Source organism: Ambystoma mexicanum, chromosome 11 (genome assembly GCF_040938575.1).
Source record: "Ambystoma mexicanum isolate Mex_15411 chromosome 11, UKY_AmexF1_1, whole genome shotgun sequence".
Classification (NCBI taxonomy): domain Eukaryota; kingdom Metazoa; phylum Chordata; class Amphibia; order Caudata; family Ambystomatidae; genus Ambystoma; species Ambystoma mexicanum.
This window is the reverse complement of record NC_090934.1, coordinates 108,586,269-108,605,057: the sequence shown is the minus strand read 5'-3', so window position 1 is coordinate 108,605,057 and position 18,789 is coordinate 108,586,269. Positions and strand designations below refer to the sequence as shown.

Below are 18,789 nucleotides of genomic sequence, written 5' to 3'. Positions count from 1 at the left end.
AGGCGCTTTATAAATGCCATATTATATCATATCATATGTGCCATGGTGCAACCTTCGCCAAGGATTTGATCCACAATTCCCAGCATTCAGTTCTCTTAGTTCTTTTGTTGTTCTCAGCGCCAGACTACACTAGTGGTGCATCAGAACCACCCTTCCCCACTTTCACCGTGTCTTGTTCGCTTTTGTTTGTTCAATGAATTTTAGAACCACAGCTCCCAACGTGCATCTTGCTTGGTACTCTTACTGCTGTCAGTGCCTCTATAATCTAGTTGGAACCACCAGACTGCAGCAGTTTTAATGTTTCTCTGTCATTTGCTAGCACCACTGCGCTATGGTCGCAATTTGTTAAAACCACAACTCCCATTATGCAGTTTACCCGGTTCTGACAGAGTATTAGAACCACAACTATGAAAATGCAACCACATTTCTTCAGTTGTCAGCACCACTGAGCTACTCCTATACAATGTTAGAACCACAAGTCAACACTTTCAGCTCTCTTCATCATTTCTCAGCGTTTTCCTTGTCTTCTTCACTGAGGTCATATTCCACCTTCTTAGTTATTTTCCACTCCCCATTGCGTAGCTTTAAAATGATAATGATTTGTTATTTTATAGCGCTTACGCCACAGCGCGGTACATAGAACATATTTACATACGTCATCGTGAACCAATCCGAAGTTGGTACTCATTTATCGACCTCAGAAGGATGAACGGCTGAGTTGGCCTTGGCGGGATTCGAACATGTGACCTTCAGATCACAGCAGAAAGTGCTGAACCTGCTCAACTATTTTACCAGCTTCAAAGATTATCAGCCTTCGTTTACCATTCTCTGTGGGTAGCATTCTCAGGACTGTTTGCATCAAATACCTCTTTTGGTGGCGGAGTCACTCGATTGCATATCTTCTCACTGTGGCGTTGTTCACAAGCTCTCAGTTGCTTGTCTAAAGGTCATTATTCTGTCAGATTCTCCATACTCAGAAAATACTCATCCATGAGGTTAGTGGCTTGTAGTTCAGCATCTTTTCTGCATGCTGTGATCCCATCCATGCACGCCCATCCATCTCATGCAGGTCTCTACTCTTCTCCTGGACTTCTAATGCTCTGGTCCTCATGGCTTTGCTTGTCAAGCTCTCAGAATGGAAACAAAATATTCCACTCCACCCACTATTTATGAAGTAGCTGATTCTACTTCATTACACAACTTTGTTGTAGACGAGACAGCACTATCAGTTTTTGAGTTGCAGTTTTACCTACTAGAATGTGACAAACTGTTGTGTTCTCTACCAGAGGGAATCGGGCGTGCGTCTTCTTTCTATGTGCATGGGTGAAGACAGATGGGTCTAATTCAAGAGGACCCTGTACTTCTCAACTAAGGTATGCTCCCTTCAAATAAACCAAAACACCCCAAGAGCACACACTTCCTGCTATCTGGCTGGACATCTTGAAACATGTCCCTCATCACCCAGATCACAGATACATTAAAAGGATGGATCATTGTTGCACTCTCCCTAGTGTAATGCTCTCCATCCCACACACAGTTATTTCCAGGAATCACGGAGGGGTTACTATGACAATCAGGCAATTAGAGAAAGGTTGTTGTTTGGTTCCACTGTGGACAAGGCAGATTGTCCCTGATCAGTGAATGCCCCCTCTCCAAAACACCCTACTACCCATCCCATCTACCTCTGTTCCTGCACACCCTACCCATGAGCCCATGGGTGTATTAACAATGCACAGCGCTCTGTTGCTTCTCAGTTAGGCTTGTGCTTCCTTATTCCCATACATGCATACAGATAGGTCCCAGTCAGCCCCCAGGAAGTCTGTCTTGTACAAAACCTCTACTATCCCTACTGTCTCGGTTTTGGCTGAAAAAATATCCACCCCAGAGGACTGGCTGTGGAGCGGCTGTTATTGGAGTAGATTAGGGTTTCAGGCACTCTCTCCATTCCAATTCGACGCGATGAAGGAGTTAAACAAGTTCCCTGCAAACTGTGATCTCGGGAGCATATGAATGTGAAGTGTATGATGGTTTATAATGAAGGATCATTACACGGATCATAACTAAGGTCCACCTTGGTTCAGCTGCCCAAAATCACCTTTACATGAAGGAGATCACAGTGAAATGTTACAACTAGTTGGGGCACATCCCCCAAGAAGCTCTCCATACACAACTAATGTATGATATTTTATTTATAGTGCACCTATACACAAGTGTTTGTATCTTTGACTATGAAATGTAGGTATGTATTCAATTGAAGCCCTCCCAGGGTCTTCCGTAGAGATTTACACAGATTCATCTGCCATCGCAGGAGGCCCTCTCAGAATATGTTAGGAGCATTTTGGAAACATCTTCTAAGTGAATGTAAATGTGTCACACAATCATACGCTGAGCATTTTGTTTGAATGTTTTAATAATTTGTTTCAATGTTTTAGTAATCCCCACCAATTTATTGCAGAGAGTGAGAAGTTGATAAATGTACTTTAGTAATCTGGCAAATTCTCTCAGAGGGGAGTAGGCTATCCACTTCTCCAACGATGCACTTTAGCTTTGAATGACTCGGTGTGGATGGTGCATTCATTGAATATTCCTTCTGATGTAAGAGACGAAGAACGCTTAATGAAGGACTCATGCTGCATCCTCCCTCCGCGCGCATCGCTCTGCGTGGAACCCTTTCTTGGGAAGGAATGAAGCCTAGGGCTGATTGTCAAGCTGGTTTGACTTCTCATGAGCATCCAGGCTCTGTAAATGTCACTTCATTACATTTCTGTTATTTCTTAATGGGTTTGCAAGCGTTGTTTTTGTTTTTTTGATATAGCGGAGTCGCGGATTGCGGATTTAGTGATTTCTGAATATTCTCTCTGATACAGGCAGAGGTGGCCGACACTAGCATAGGCCTTCATATCTTCGCCCCATTGTCTTACAATGACTTTAGCTTGATCTTCCCCACAGCTTCGCACTTCTCATTTGGCAGTTCTCACAAGTTTGGTAGACATGTAGTGGCACAAAAGCATTCAATATGTTCTCAAACTACCTGACTATTAAAGGACTCCCCTTAAGGTCCAAGTTTATTCTACTTACTCCTTCTACATTAAGTGAGGGTTAGAGGGTTCATGCAAAATTCCAAGCCATTAATTTAGTTTCATCCATGTCGACCTTTTAGAGGTATGTCCCCCTGAGTGTCAAAACATTGGGCCTCATTACGAGTGTGCCGGTCCGGTAACAACAGAGCTGGTAACCCTACCGGCACCGTTGGTACCGGAGCGGCACACTACGAGTCTGCCTGTCTTAGTCGCAGTGCCCGGCAGGTCTGCACAGCCGGGCACAGCGACCACGGTAAGCAGACCGTAAAGGAGTCACTGCCACCTTTATTTACGGTGCTGGTGCTGCTGTGTTCCCCATTCCCATTTCAGTCCTATGGGACTCAAATGGGAATGGAAAATTACATTTACCAGCGCCTGACTTCCGGGAATACCGGGGTCGTAATCCTGCGGTGATTCTGGCAAGCCAGGTGCAAGTAAATATTGCAAGTCCGGCGGCAACCTGCTGGTTTTACTGGCACGATTACTGCTGGACTTGTAATGAGGCTATTGTGTTTGACCACATGATCAATAAAAGTGAAGGTTAGTATAGAATGAAATTGATTATAAAGCCAATATAGAGCTGGACAAATAGGATACATTTTGTGGGGTGAAGCAGGCCATGATTTGTGAATGGAGAGGCAGGCCATAAAACTAGTGAAAGTGAAACAGTGTTAGGCACACAAGATATTATGTAGATGGTGGAGAATGCCAAGGAAGTCAGAAGTCCATGTGCATTTAATAGGTGGAAACTCTGAAACCCCACTTTATGTTTTGTAGGCAGAGAAGAAGGCTAAAACAGTGAAAGCCTGGCGTGCAATTTGTAGCTGGAGGAGAATGCAAAAGCAGCGATAACTACACGTGCATTTTGCTGGGAGGGGGAAATGTTAATGTGGGGAGATCCACACGTGCATATTGTATGTGGAGGAGAATGTCAAAGTAGTGAGAACCCATTTTGCAGTTCATAGGCTTAGGAGAAAGCCAAAGTGGCAGCAGAAACCCATGTACATTTTGCAGGCAAAGCAGAATAACAAAGTAGCGACCACAAACCATATATTTTTTAGGCAAGGAAGAATGTAAAAGCAGGGAGAAACACACATGCATTTTGTGGACAGGAGGGAGGAAGCCAAGGCAGTGCTACACAGTACCCCAAACTATTGAGAGTGAAATAATATTAAGCAGACTTTTTGTAGGTGGAGGAGAATGCCATGGTACTGAAAACCGCTCAACCGCTCATGCATTTAGTAGGCAGAGGGGAAGCAAAATCATTAAGAACCACAAATGCATTATGTAGGATGACGAGAAAGCCAAATCAATGAATAGCTCATGTGCTTTAGGGGGCTGAGAGTGCAAAAGCAAGGAGAACCACATGTGCATTTTCTAAGTGGCGGGGAACGTCAAAACAAGAAGAAACATACATGGATTTAGTGGTTAGAGGAGAAGGATAAGCAGTGTAAGACACACAGACATTGTGCAGCCTTGGAGAAGGCCAAAGCAGTGAGAACCTGATGTTCATTGTGTAGGTGTAGGAGAAGGCCCAGACAGTCACAAACCCCATGTACATTTTGTAGGTGGATAAGAATATCAAAGAAATGACAACCCCAAGTTCATTTTGTATGGGGATGAGGAAATCAAACCACATGTGCTATGCATTTTGTAGGCTGGGAAGAATATAAAAGAGTGAATCACATATCTGTTTTGTGGGCAGAGTTGAAGGCCAAGATCATGTTTGGCACTTGTGCATGTTAAAGGCAAGGGAGAACACCAAGGCAGTGTTTGGCAGTCTGCCTACTGTAGGATGGAGGTGAACAGAAACGGCATGTATGAATCTGATTTGGAACATGATAGTATATAGAGTGGCTATAAGGGACGATATGTAACTGTCAGGTGTTTTACATACCATGACAGTTGCTATTTGCGATGTAGAAGACCGGATAGTTTGTGGGTCTGTGGGCCTCATTCCGAGATTGGAGGTAGCCATGGCGCTATTTGCGCCATGGCTGCCTCCAGTACCGGGTCCGGCACCGGTCTTGTTCAATGGGGACTTACCGGTGCATTCCGACCCTGGAGGGACCAGTAAGTCCCCATTGAACAAACCATTCCCCATTCCCATTGAGTCCCGATAGGGCTCAATGGGAATGGGGAGGGCGCTAATAATGGTGTTGCGGCTAGCAAGCCCGTTATTAGCGCCCTGGTCCCTTAGTGGGACCCGTAAAGGACGTTTGGTCAGACCACACATTCCTTACGGTTCCCGCTAAGGGACCTCGGAATTAGGTGGTAAGGGATTACCGGCACCAGTCTCCTTACCGGTGCCAGTAATCCCTTACCGCCCAACTCCTAATGACCCCCTGTGTCTTGTAAACACCAATCAATCAGTATCCCAGATCCTTTCCCTTGCAAAGATCTGTGACATCTGTCTCAAATTATTCTAGTGTGTTGGGAAGAAGTGTAATTGTTCATGTGCCACTGTCTCACTTGCATTTGGTGAAAGAGAATGAAGTTCAGGAGGAGAAGGAGCAGGAAGTTAACCTCCAACCATCGGAGGCAGAAGTAGTAGATGAGGTTACTTGATATGAAATGATTGGTCATTTATAACGCGCTTAATACCCAGAGGTTTCTAAGTGCAGAACTTCACCTCGCAAAGAGAGCAATGCACAGAAGAGGTGATTCCAGAACATTCCCCCACCGTGGGCCCCTTGGAAACCGATGCCAATGAAGAACATGTTGTGAATAATGCTTCATAACTTGATTCAAGATTATCTCCTCTTTCAATGAACTCAGTGGAGTTGGCTCTGATCCTCTCCCTGCTCTTATCCTGATGAGCAATCGAAAGTAAGACACTGTTTTGGTTCCAATCCAGCCTCCTCCCACTTGCAATGATGATAATGATGGAGGGGGGGGGGGCACAGCTTTTCTTGAGATGTTGATCCCCCCAAATTAAATGTAGAAGGCTGAAAGAAGACATCTTTCACAACCAGAGAAACTTTGAGTTTTATTTGCTGGAAAAGCCTGCATTCTTAGCATATTCATTAATTCTAGGTGGCCCTACATGAGCCTTAGTTCCTGTTGTAAGTAATTCTAGAGTTGTGTATCGGGAGTAGCTGGCCTTTTGCCACTATGCTGTACTTTAGTACTTGTCAGGGGAGCTTTGGGTGTGAGCCGTGGGTACTGACAATTTACTCTGTCACAGTTGTTGCTAGCACCAGGTGGGAAAATGGCCCTTCCGCTGATCCTCTTTAAATCCCTTCTCTACATCATGGACTTGGTCACTCTCTCTCTAAACTCCTCTCTGATACTCTTTCTCAATACCCCGCAATGATGGGATGCACGTCGTCTTGCCTCAGAGGTTCTCGTCTTCTCCCATGGGTGATTCCTGTCTCTCATCCTTCTGCATATTCACCTTCTCCTCTTTTATGTCTTTCAACTGTCCTCCTCCTTCACTCTTTGCTTCCTTCTCTGGATTTTCCCACTCTCCTTTTAGTGTTTTAGCACCTCTACCTTCGAATCCCTCTGCATGTCCCTCCACTTTCTGCAGGCCCTTGCACTTCCCACCTTCCTTTTAACCACCTCCTACGTCTATTCTCCTCTGCAGGTCTTTCCACTGTCCGCCTTGCCCTTCACTGCCTCCTCCATTGAGTCATCTCTCCGGGTCTTTCAACTCTCCCTTCTGCTTTTTACTACCACCTCCTTCTACCACCTTATCAATGGCTGTCCACTTTCCACTCCTTCCTTAGACATAATTGTTCAGCCCACCTCTCTGCGTCTGCACTTCTAATGCTATAACTTGTCTCTGCTTATTCCTTCTCAGGTTCAGTCCCTATGAGTGGTACGATGCCCATCCTTGCAATCCCGGCTCAGACATCGTCGAAAACAACTTCACCCTATTAAACAGCTTTTGGTTCGCTGTGGGAGCCCTGATGCAGCAAGGTACCCTTCTTTGGTTTCTTTGTGACCCCTTTCCCAAGCACACATACCACATTTCCAACCCTGCCGTCTGCCATGAATTTCTATGTGATAACAAGCGAGCTATAGAGCACCTATAGCGGTAACCCTTAAATGTGGTGGTAATGTTATTACCACTGCATTTAAGGGTCTGCCAAATCACTGGATTGACAGGATTTACCCCCAGCTCTGAGCTGGGGGCAAATTCGCAGCGGTTTTGCTGATTTTCAATACTATTACCGTGCACTATTACCGCTGGTGGTAGTAGCGCTGAAAATTCCCCATTGGGCACTATGGGGAATGGGGAATTTCCGAATGGGCCCACTGGGGAATGGGGTCTTACCATTCCACCAAACCCATGATCTGCCGCTAAAAGCTCTGGGTGGTTTGACGGTAATGCTAATAGCCCTGGCAGTAATACTGCCGGGGATACCGCCCAACTCGTGATGAGGCCCATTGTATTCACGCATTTATTGTACATATGTTATGGTTTACATAAAAACCTTCCAAACAGAGATATATGTCAAATATGTTTTCCTGTCATGTGTAGCCATATTACTTACCGCTCAATGCACGTACCTTTAATCGAAATATTGTTATAGCTAACGATGATGTTTATATAAATGTGTTTCATTATGGCCTTGAGCCGGATAAGGATTTGAAATTAATATCCGAAATACAATTGCTGCTTGCAAAGCCAGTTCAAATCTTGACAGTGCCTATTCTTCAGGACCCTCACAGGTACTTACACAAGAGCAATGTTTTTGCGCAACATGTGATCAACATGCATGTGCTACACAAAAATGGGGTCCAGGCAATGGGACTGCAAATGTCGTGAGTCACCGTGGAAGGTTGCCATGAAAATTAAATTCATGCAGCAGCATACAATATTTTTCTTTGCATTTCACCACTTTTCTTGACACTTTTTCGAGTGATCAAAGTTGACGTTACAGCAGCAGCCTCTTTATACAACAAACGAGACAAACTGAGCTCAAGACGGACATCAAAATCAGGCCCGCAGGCTCGCATCGGAGGATCGCTTCCGTCAACAAGAGTGATCGTCCCTCCAACCCTGTTTTGTTCAGAGAACAATGTCGCACAGACAAGAACTTTGTCAGGTTTGCTGTCACCCTGACACCGCTTCTCTTAGTGGCGAGACTGTCTGTTCCAATTACTGAACTGCTTGTCAACACAGGCGCAGAAAATGTGCTTCGCCCATTTTGACAGGACAAGTAGTTCCGGTGCAGTCATCCGCACACCGCTTTCCGTTGATGGCTCCACCACTCAAGTTCTGTGCTTATGCTGTAGTCGCGGGTCTTTTTCCTTCCTGGCTCCATCTCAGATTGAGTTCTCCAGCTCATGTCTGCTTCAAGATGGCCACCGTTCAGTTATGCAATGAAATGTGAGTGCGGTGTCAGTGCTAGGTCTGATGTATGCAAATTATTGATACACCCCATGGGATCGAGACAAGGGTCACATAGACACCTGGGGCCCCATTAGAAGCTTTGCACAGGTGCAAGTGCAACGTTTGCACGGTATTAGCACTAGGGCAACGTTTGCCCTATTTTTAAAAACACTGGGACATATTAGAAAACGATTGCACCATGACAAGGGCAATTTGGCATGTTATAATAAGCACTAAGGCAAACATTGCCCTGGAAGGAGGGGACGGAATGGTATTAGCACTAGGGAAAACTTTGCCCCAGTGAAAAAAAAAAAAACTAAAAAATATTGGAAATGTTTCTTTTTTGCACTATGGCAATCGTCACCCTAGTGATTATAACATGCCAAAATGCCCTTGTCATGGTGCAATAGTTTTCTACTACATCCTAGCGTTTTGAAAAATAGGACAAACTTTTCCCTAGTGTTTAATACTGTGCAACTTTGCACTTACACAGGTGCAATGTTTCTGGAATCTGGCCCCAGGAGGCCTGCTTTGCTAACACAGTGGTGGTCATTGTGTATCGCTGCTGAGATCAGCATTATCTGTGAATCTGTGCAATGCTTGCGCGTCTGTCGTCTGTGCAGTGGAGCTGAGTGTGAAGACCACTACACCTTCTCCATCTGCTCCATGCGTCAGAAACGCCGGCATCTCCACCGGCATCTCCAACCGCAGCTCCACCGGCATCTCCACCTGCATCTCCACCGGCATCTCCACCGGCATATCCACCGGCATCTCCACCTGCATCTCCACCGGCATGTCCACCGGCATGTCCACCGGCATCTCCACCGGCATCTCCACCGGCATCTCCACCGGCATTGGATTTTCTGGCAGGCGTGATCCTTGAATCACCATGGACTACCACCTAGTTGTTGAACTTGCACAAAACAGGCAGATTCGAAGGGGAACCTTGCAAGTACCATCTACCATGCAAAGATGTGGTAGGTGGCATTTGCGATTCATTTTTCGATGGGTTTGGTATAATATGGATCCTTATGTCCTTCTTGATTTCTGGACTATATTCACATGCACCCAGACAAATATGCATTATTGTGCAGAGTGTGCATGCCCATTTACCTAAATTAAGTCGTCTTCGTGCAGTATTCAGGCTCAGTGGAAATGTGACTCTGGGGGCCCTTTTTATCCCTGCGCCAATCATAATTTATTTATTTATTTATTCATTTTGATAATTGTTTAGCGCACTAAACTCATAGGCATCTAGGCACTTTACTGGTCATGTTCATCGGCAATGAAAATGTGTCCCTGTGCCCTGAGGGGCGAACAGTATTTTCCACCGCTGACCCAGAATGTACCAGCACTAAAGACTCCACAGCAGAATACTTTCATGCAGGTTAAATATAATATTGCTTTGCTAGTAGTGTAGCAGCACCCCACGTGGATGGCTCCTGTGAGGCAATGATGTGGGATAGACCCACCGATCCCGTCACATGCTCACATAGTCCCCATGTGCATTGCTGCAGATTCCTAGTGATAGCTGTAGACATATCACCGCCACTAGGGAGGTCCTATTTCTGGTGACTCAACATCAGTTGTGTTATCATACAGTTTGTTCCAGAACCACTGGCGGGACGGGGAAGAGCAAATCTGCTTGGACCATGCCCCCATACAAAAGCATGATGCCAGTCATGTGACGACTCATGCAATGAGTAGCACTGGTGGCAGAAAAGAGCCAAAATGTGGGCCTCCATAGATCTACTGACCATTCCTTTATGGACAATACTTCACCAGAGGTGGTAGAGGGCAGGGTAATGCCACCTTTTGTGTAGTAAGTGTTTAGTGGCAAAATTCATTGGATGAACATAATCATGGCTTAACTTCTGGTCCTCTTGTTATGGTAAGGTGGTTACACTGACTCCAAAATATGCAAATTTATAATATTACAATTTCTAGAAACAAAGACATATTGGGGTTAATTTTCAATATGGCATAGAGTAAAATGCCTGTGTAAAACATTTTACACATGATTTTTACCCCATGCCATATTTTAATTGATTTGTATGCTGGAGAGAGGGGTCCTGGATCGTAATTCATGAATATGCATCCCCCTTCCTCTCCTCAATACAAATACTCCTGTATCTACATCAACACAGCATTTTCATATCCACCAGCTTTGTGCTCCAGCAAGAAGCAGGCAGATGCCATTGTAATGAAGGATTATGGTAAAGTCCACTCAACGCCCACCACTTGTGTAGTATATTAAACCGTAAGTGTTTTTTCAACAATGTTGATCCTGCTGCTTAACCCTTAGGAATGGCTAACTTGACCTTCTACCCGTATTTGAAACCTTAAGCAAAAAGAGAAATTCCTAGTAGGTACTTCACGCTGAACACTATATTTATTCATTAAGTGGCCTTTTTAAGCTTCAGTTGCTTCAATCATGGTACATTTCTATCACCATCTAGAATATAACTGCATAGTCACCATACATGAAGCAACTGTAAAGTCAGTAAAAGTAGGGCTATCCCTTTGTCTTTCTAAAACAAATGTTTATTTTAATTTGTAAGCCAACATGGATGCATATGCTCTATATGTAACCATGTGGCTTTGTCAATGCTCAATACTTCATGAATTCTAATCAGTTCAGTTCTAATATATGCAAATTAATGGGTCCAGATTTCATAGTTCCAAAAATGCATAGTGACACTATGAAACATGTATGTGGTAAGGGGGAAGAACACAAGTAAAAAAAGAGAACAGAATATAAGACAATTAAACAATTATTCAGTATTGTTCATCAATTGTATGACTTATTATGAAATTTAGACTGTGTGCACCTACAGTCTACCCTATTGTTCGATAGAACTTTTTGGTCTAATATATGCCTGATCACATATTGGATTTAATTTTTCTATAAAAGTGTGTATACATTATGTTTGAAAATGAACATTCAATATTAGCTATTAATTATATTATTCAAACCAATCATAAATCAAGGTATCATACTAAGATTGTTTATATTTGATGTTTGTATGATCTTTCTGAATATATAAGGTATCCCTGTAAAGTAAACAATTATTTGTATAATGATCTCTACCCACAGATCGGGCTAGATGTGGCTCCTTAAATAATTGAATATCCTTCCCTTCAAATTCATCAAAATTAATGGACTCATCCCTTATTAAAGAAAAATGCATTTAGTTATTTAGCTAAGTGGAGTTTCACATGGTTATTGGCCTACGTTTTTCTAAACGTGTACTATAAGCAGTCATAATGACGTGATATACATTATGGCGTATGATGCCATTAGTGCGAAATGCCGTGATAGCCTCATCATAACATATCATGCGTGATTGTTTCAAAACGTTCCCTAAATATCCTTTCATTTGGTTCAATTTTATAGTTTGTGGTATAAGGAAAATATTATAGATCTTGGTTCAGTGAAACATTGAACAATTTAGTAGTTTTTTACCACAACCTTTTATGAAACGACATAAAGGTTTTTTTCATTTTTCAAATGTGACAGGCACAATATGTGCAAATGTGCTATGAATAATGCATTCTTAGAATAGAAGAGGACTGCATATTAAATATTACAGTGCATATAAACTGCAGAACAACATGTGTTGTATATGCTATTACATGTCAATGCAAACTAATGAATAGAGAAAGAAAAACATGTGAATTACAAACAAGTATTAGAGGAAATCGAAGAAAGGTGGGGGCAAGGACCCCAGATTACCATTGCCACCTATTGGCAGAGGGTTCACCAGATGGACAATATAGATCACATCAAATTTGTCAGAGAGAGATATTTAAAAGTGGATATTAAAGGAGAAAATCAAGAACAGAAATTGAGTCAAACAGAATCATGCATAATCTGCCAACTAAGAACAGTGGAATATAGACTCAATTCTGAGCACTGGAAGAAAGTCTTTTGGACATAAAAACATGTTCTATATATGATGAAGATGTTAGGAGCAACACGCAGAGGAGGTTGCTAAAGAGATATAGTAAAGACATTGAACTACATAGAGAAAAAGGAGTATTAAATGTTGGTCTATTTATATGATGGATGTTCACTAGCTGAGTACATACAACCACATTGTATGATAACATACCTCAATAACAATTCATACAAGTATGATGCTGCAATATAATGTGTACTTGTAGAATATGTATTTAGCATGAATGAGATAAATAAATATTTGTGTACATAGAATCCAATGTTTATAAAACAAAACATAGTGATTTGGTATAACAATCAATAAAGTAATTTTTGACATGATTGGATAATGTAATTCACCATTGTTGTATAAAACAGGCAATATTATACATGGATTACCACGACATTAAGTAATATTTCATAAGAGCAACTTAATTTTTTCAATATTTTCCTTGAACCATGAACTACAGCATTTTTCGTAAACCAAAAACAATCAAATTGAAGCAAATGTATGCACAGTCAAAGACCGTTTTGAAACATTCCATGTGTGATACGTTATGACACCCATGACGTGTCTAACTGCATCACAAGCCGGGACATCTATAATGTGATAATGACTACTTATTTTACACGTTTACAAAATGGCATCAGATAACAACCCGGATAGCAGCATTAGCTAAATAGTTAACTGCATTTTAGTTTAACAAAAGGTGAGTCAATCAATTTGGATGTACTTGAAGGAAAGAATATTCAATTATATTTGGAGGAACTCGAAGTCCGTCTGTGGTTACCAATGATAATAGGAAGTATTGTTTGCTTCACAGGTATTACTTATATATTCAACAAGAAAAATAATAAGAATATCAAACAAAAAGAATCTTGGTAAAGATACCATAATTTATCATTGGTTTTAATAATATCATTAAAAGTTAATATTGAATATACATATTCCTGCGTAATGTATTGCCTTTTTTATCGAACAATCAAATCCAATACATGATCAGAAATATACAGGGACATATTGGTCCAAATGCACAAGGTCTACATTTCATAACAAGTCATAACATTGATGAACAATTCTGAATAATTGTTTAATTTTCTTGTATTTTTTTTATTTTATTTTTTCTTTTCCCCTTGCCACATTCATGATTAATAATGTGATTATACGTTTTTGGAACAATGAAATCTGAACACATTAATATGCATTTATTTGAACTTAACTGATTACAATTAGGCGAATGTTGATCCTTGATAAAGCCACATAGGTGAAACACACAGCACATGCATCAGTGTCAGTGTACACATTGGAATAAAACATTGATTTGAAAAGACAATGGGATTGTCCCATTTGTACTGACTGTCCATTCAATTAATCTATGGTGACTATTGAGTTACATACTAGATGGTGATAGAAATGTCTCACGATTGAAGCAAATTAAACTTAAGAAAAACACCTAATGAATATATACAGCGTCCAGCTCGAGATACCTTCCTTCAAGGAATTTTTATTTTGCATAAGGATTCCATATGAACCCATTGGAAACACTGCCTGCCATACATAAATGGCAGGTGGCAGTTACTAAGATTTCATGGTGACTGCAAAAGTGTGGTATAAATTTAAGCACGCTGCAACTTAACACCACCCTTTTTCACTCCAACGTGCAAATGATGCAAATTACGTGGCACCCAAGTATACATGTAAAAGTTCCCCTAGCGCATAATTTAGAGAGGACTCGCACATGAGTCCCATTGCATTTTATGGCAAGTAAGGCAGATTTTGCATGAGGTTGTCGATTCAAGGTTCTCTACCGGGTCTCCAGCATTATCCAAACTTTCTAAGAGCCATTGCAACAGTCACTGCATATTGTGCTGCATTCATGTATTTAATGTTCTAATACATTACTCATTTAAATAATGAATAGATTTGTTTGGCAGGATCCCAAGACCCCTTTCATGTCATGAACAACTGGAGTTTAATTTGGCGGTTGTTCTCTATGTACTTGCATCGTGTTATGGGAAAGAGTGGCAGCGAGGTTGCTGGTTCTACTTTTTGCCCATTGACTGTCGGCCTCCTCACCCTTTGCTGTTAGGTAAGTGACTTTTGAGGAGAACGAACCTGGTCTGGTTTTGTCAGCTGGGGTTACATTCTTGCCCATTAATGATGAAGCCAACACATGCTCTGGCAAACTGCACCCCCTCTAGAATCCAGAGGACGATTTGGTGTAGAGTAGCTTTGGTGACTGCTAGTTTAGGGTATTACTAGTATGTACTGATAATAGCAGGACGGTTTAGCATTTGACCATGTGATCCTCACACCCAGGTCAGCACCTACCTGTGAGTGCCTTCATGTTAAGCCTACATTGCTTTTAGTAAAGTCAGGACTGTCTGGAATCATTCATGCCACTTAGAGTGAGAGAACTTTGAGGGTGTTGGATGTGTGTCTTTGACATTTTCTAGCTATACTACTGCACTGTTTGCTGTGTTCTGGACTGATTAATGGTCTTGGTATTATTGTTGTCCCTTCCTGCTTAGAAGAAAGTTTGATGGATTAATAGGATGTATGATGGAATTCTACTTTCAACCGTTCCATGATACAGGCCATAGTACTGGGAGAGTAGCCAATGATCCATGATACAGTCCATAGTACTGGGAGAGTAGTCAACAGCGATCCATGATACAGTCCATAGTACTGGGAGAGTAGCCAACGATCCATGAAACAGTCCATAGTACTGGGAGAGTAGCCCACAATCCATGATACAGTCCATAGTACTGGGAGAGTAGCCAATGATCCATGCTACAGTCCATAGTACTGGGAGAGTAGTCGAAAATCCATGATACAGTCCATAGTACTGGAAGACTAGCCAAAGATCCATGACACAGTCCGTAGTACTGGGAGAGTACCCAACGATCCATGATACAGTCCATAGTACTGGGAGAGTAGCCAACAATGATCCATGATACAGTCAGTGGTCGAAGTGTACGAAAAGAAGTAGTGGAGCTATGTTCTCTGCTGATCTGCCCCGCTCCCCACAAACCCCATCCCAGCACCCCCTCCCACACACAATCCAAACCCTCCAAAGAAACACACCTTCTGTTTAAGGGAATGTTCAGTGCAGTGCACTGAAGTGCAAGCTTCAACTTCTTCCTACACTTTTATTTTAAAATGAAACCATTCCGGAACGGTTTCTTTTTAAAATACAAGTATAGGAACAGTGAAACTTAAAATAAAAAGTATGGGATCACCGCTCCTGACCGCTCCCGCCCACTTCGACCTCTGGATACAGTCCATAGTACTGACTGGGAGAGAAGCCAATGATGCACCCAAACGTTTATACAGTGGATTGAGTTGGGCAAATGGCTCTCTCTCTCTCTCTCTCTCTCTCTCTCTCTCTCTCTCTCTCTCTCTCTCTCTCTCTCTCTCTCTCTCTCTCTCTCTCTCTCTCTCTCTCTCTCTCTCTCTCTCTCTCTCTCTCTCTCTCTCTCTCTCTCTCTCCCCATCTCTCTCCATCTCTCACTCTCTCTGTCTCTCACTCTATATTTCTCTCGCATTCTCTCTCTCTCTCTCTCTCTCTCTCTCTCTCTCCATCTCTCTCGCATTCTCTCTTTCTCTCTCCATCTCTCTCTCTCTCTCCATCTCTCTCTCTCTCTCCCCATCTCTCTCCATCTCTCTCTCTCTGTCTCTCACTCAATATTTCTCACATTCTCTCTCTCTCTCTCTCTCTCTCCATCTCTCTCGCATTCTCTCTCTCTCCATCTCTCTCGCATTCTCTCTCTCTCTCTCTTTCTCTCTCGCATTCTCTCTCTCTTTCTCTCTCTCATATGCAAATCCAACTGTTTTGTTTTGGAAAGCTCTTTGAAGTGTCATCCACAGGGCTGGGAGGTGTGAGCGAGGGATTTGGTGGTGGTGGTCGTGGGGGGGGTTGGAGGGTTAGTCCATGTTTTGGGGTGCAGATCCCAAAATGTGCATTTACTGTTCTCAAACCACTGAAGGGGATTGTTGCTCTCACCAACGGCACACATCGCTGGATGACTTTATCCGAAACGTTCAAAAGAAGCTAGCGTTAGTGGCAAATATGGGCATTTGGCTTCGTTTTGTTAAAAGTGTGTCCAGTGTTTTGTTTAATAAAATACTCAAAAGGTGTGACATGAAATTCATGCATAGTCCACCCGTTGAATGCCAAAACGGTTCTTATGCCCAAATTCTGAATCCAACACGGTAATTGGCTGAAGTCAAAAATACGTGCTCGTTCTCCATCTTGGATTCAAATTTTGCAACGCACAGACATTTAAAATAACAAAAATATAGTAGCATAATCTGCAGCAGGCCCTGACCACGTGGTGGGAAGTGCATGCCCCCGAGTGGTGTAAGAAGCTCTTTTCAATAATTTACATTAGGCAGAAAGAGTGTAGGGCTACAATGATATTTTCACCCCCTGTCAAATTTGTAGTGCCAATGCATTAAAGGAAAACAAAGTTTTGGGTACCGGGTACTATTGGCACCATGGATACATTTGAAAGTTTCCAAAACATATGCACCTTTCCTAAAATCTTTTTCAAAGGTTGGTACAGCTACGTGCAAGGGGGCACACATTTCTGTGGGTCACAAACAGAAAGTAGCGTTCAGCATTGGCCCCTTGGTGAATGGAACTGCACGAGACATTCTTGGAAATGTCAGTCCATTCTGATTATTGTTGGAAAGTTAGGTAAAGTTCCATCCTTAGCGTGGAGGACGAAGAAGTGGCTGGAGTGTTAGACAGCATCAAAATGAGCATTTGCCATTCCATAACAAGAGCGGAAGTTTGAAGAAAGTTAACAAAACAAGCAATGCATATCTTGATACCAAACCGGGACGTGAAGTTGGTAGGTAGTGTCACCCTTGCCCAGGCCATGCCTAGTGGGCATATCATATAATTGTGCCAGTGGCCTGGGTGTAGGTCATGCCCTGCAGTCACTGCAGGTAGTGCCATTATGTTTGAGGCACATCAGAAGGTCATTGGCCTCGTCCTAGGTTACTGTGCCTTACTGAATTGCGAATCCATGCCCTGTGAAGTTCGACCACTCAGTCCATGACAGAAGGTTGTCTGTGTAGCCATGTAACAGGCATGCCCACACAATGGGCTCCGTAGATGGCCTGTGTCCATGCTCACCAGGTACTCGAAGTAGGTTAACTCTCAATCGACCATCATCAAAGGATATGCCCCAGGCACAGTGGGGACTGCAGGCAGGGTTATTTTTATTTATTTTTTTATTTGATTTAATTGTATAAAACAATTTTTACAAAGTTGAAATCTCCACATTAACTGTTCCAGATTCCCCACAATCATTCTTTATCCTGAGCCCCAAACATCTCATGATTCCCCGAGAGGCTCCATCAGATCGATTCTTTTTCGATTTGAGTTCAAATTCAGAATCAGAGTAAGGTTCGGCTTCCCCCCAGGAGAAGTTGAGGTAAGGACGCCCAGCTAGCAGTCCTGCCCACTCGTACCTACCATCCGGTAAGTAGTTCAATCTCTCGGAAGAAGCCCACCACCGCAATCACCCAAGTAGTCTTCTCCCCACTTAGTAGCCGACACCACCATTCCTCTTCATCATAGATATATAGATTTTTAAACAAGTGACCCAGATGTCTCAGGCGGGGGCCCGTGACTCCTAAGCAGTTTAACAGGAGGTGTCTTATGGTTTCTGGCATCTCTAACTTTCTACAGAATCTGCAGGCTTCATCCGAAACCAATTTTCTTCGGAATAGGACTTCCCTTGTGTGAAGAATGTTCAGGCGGATTCTTAAGAAGTTCACCCTGAGCTTTGAGTCCGGCCCTTTTAACAAGTAGGGCTTAAGTTCGTTCACTTTAGTCAGTTGTGGAGGCAGATCTGTGAACAGTTTCGATGCGGCTGCTTTTTCCAATGTATCAATCCAATCTTGATGTAATAGACGCAGTTTGAACTTAGAAGGATTGTAAATTAGTTCGTCTTTAGAGCTTCCAGCGCCCTCTAGAATTGAGTCGATCTTTGCCGCCCATTTTGTTAGCATTTTGCATGAGCCCAATTGAATTTCTTGCTGAATTTCTTGCATAATCAGAGGGGGGCTTGGAAGTAAAGACTTTCGAAATAGCATGGCTTCGTTGCGGGCCACAATGGAGACCAGCGATTGTAGAGAGAGTTCCCTTCTTATTAGTACCATTGGTAGCGAGTCAGGAAGATTGAGAACCTTTCTCCAATAAAATCCTTCCAATTTTGACCAGAAGGATGTTGGAAGGTTTGGTAAAGCTTCTGCTCCGTAAGTGAGAGTTGGAATCACTTTAGACTTGTAGAAAGTCACTACTGGCGCCATTGTGAATTTTCCATATTTTTTCAATACTGCCCGAGATTGTGAAATGAGCAGTCTCGCTTTGGACATGATGCTCTCCTGCATCACTGTTTCCTTACTG

The 18,789-nt window shown here is 42.7% G+C and overlaps 1 protein-coding gene across 2 annotated transcripts in view; it reads left to right on the top strand.

Annotated features, from left to right (window-relative positions):
- Positions 1-18,789, top strand: part of GRIK3 (glutamate ionotropic receptor kainate type subunit 3) — a 1,124,179-nt gene that overhangs the window by 998,215 nt on the left and 107,175 nt on the right. For both annotated transcript variants that reach the window (XM_069622638.1, XM_069622639.1), the window contains one exon: positions 6,886-7,004. In XM_069622638.1, coding sequence (XP_069478739.1) covers positions 6,886-7,004 — 119 coding nt within the window. The remainder of the gene's footprint in view (positions 1-6,885; positions 7,005-18,789) is intronic.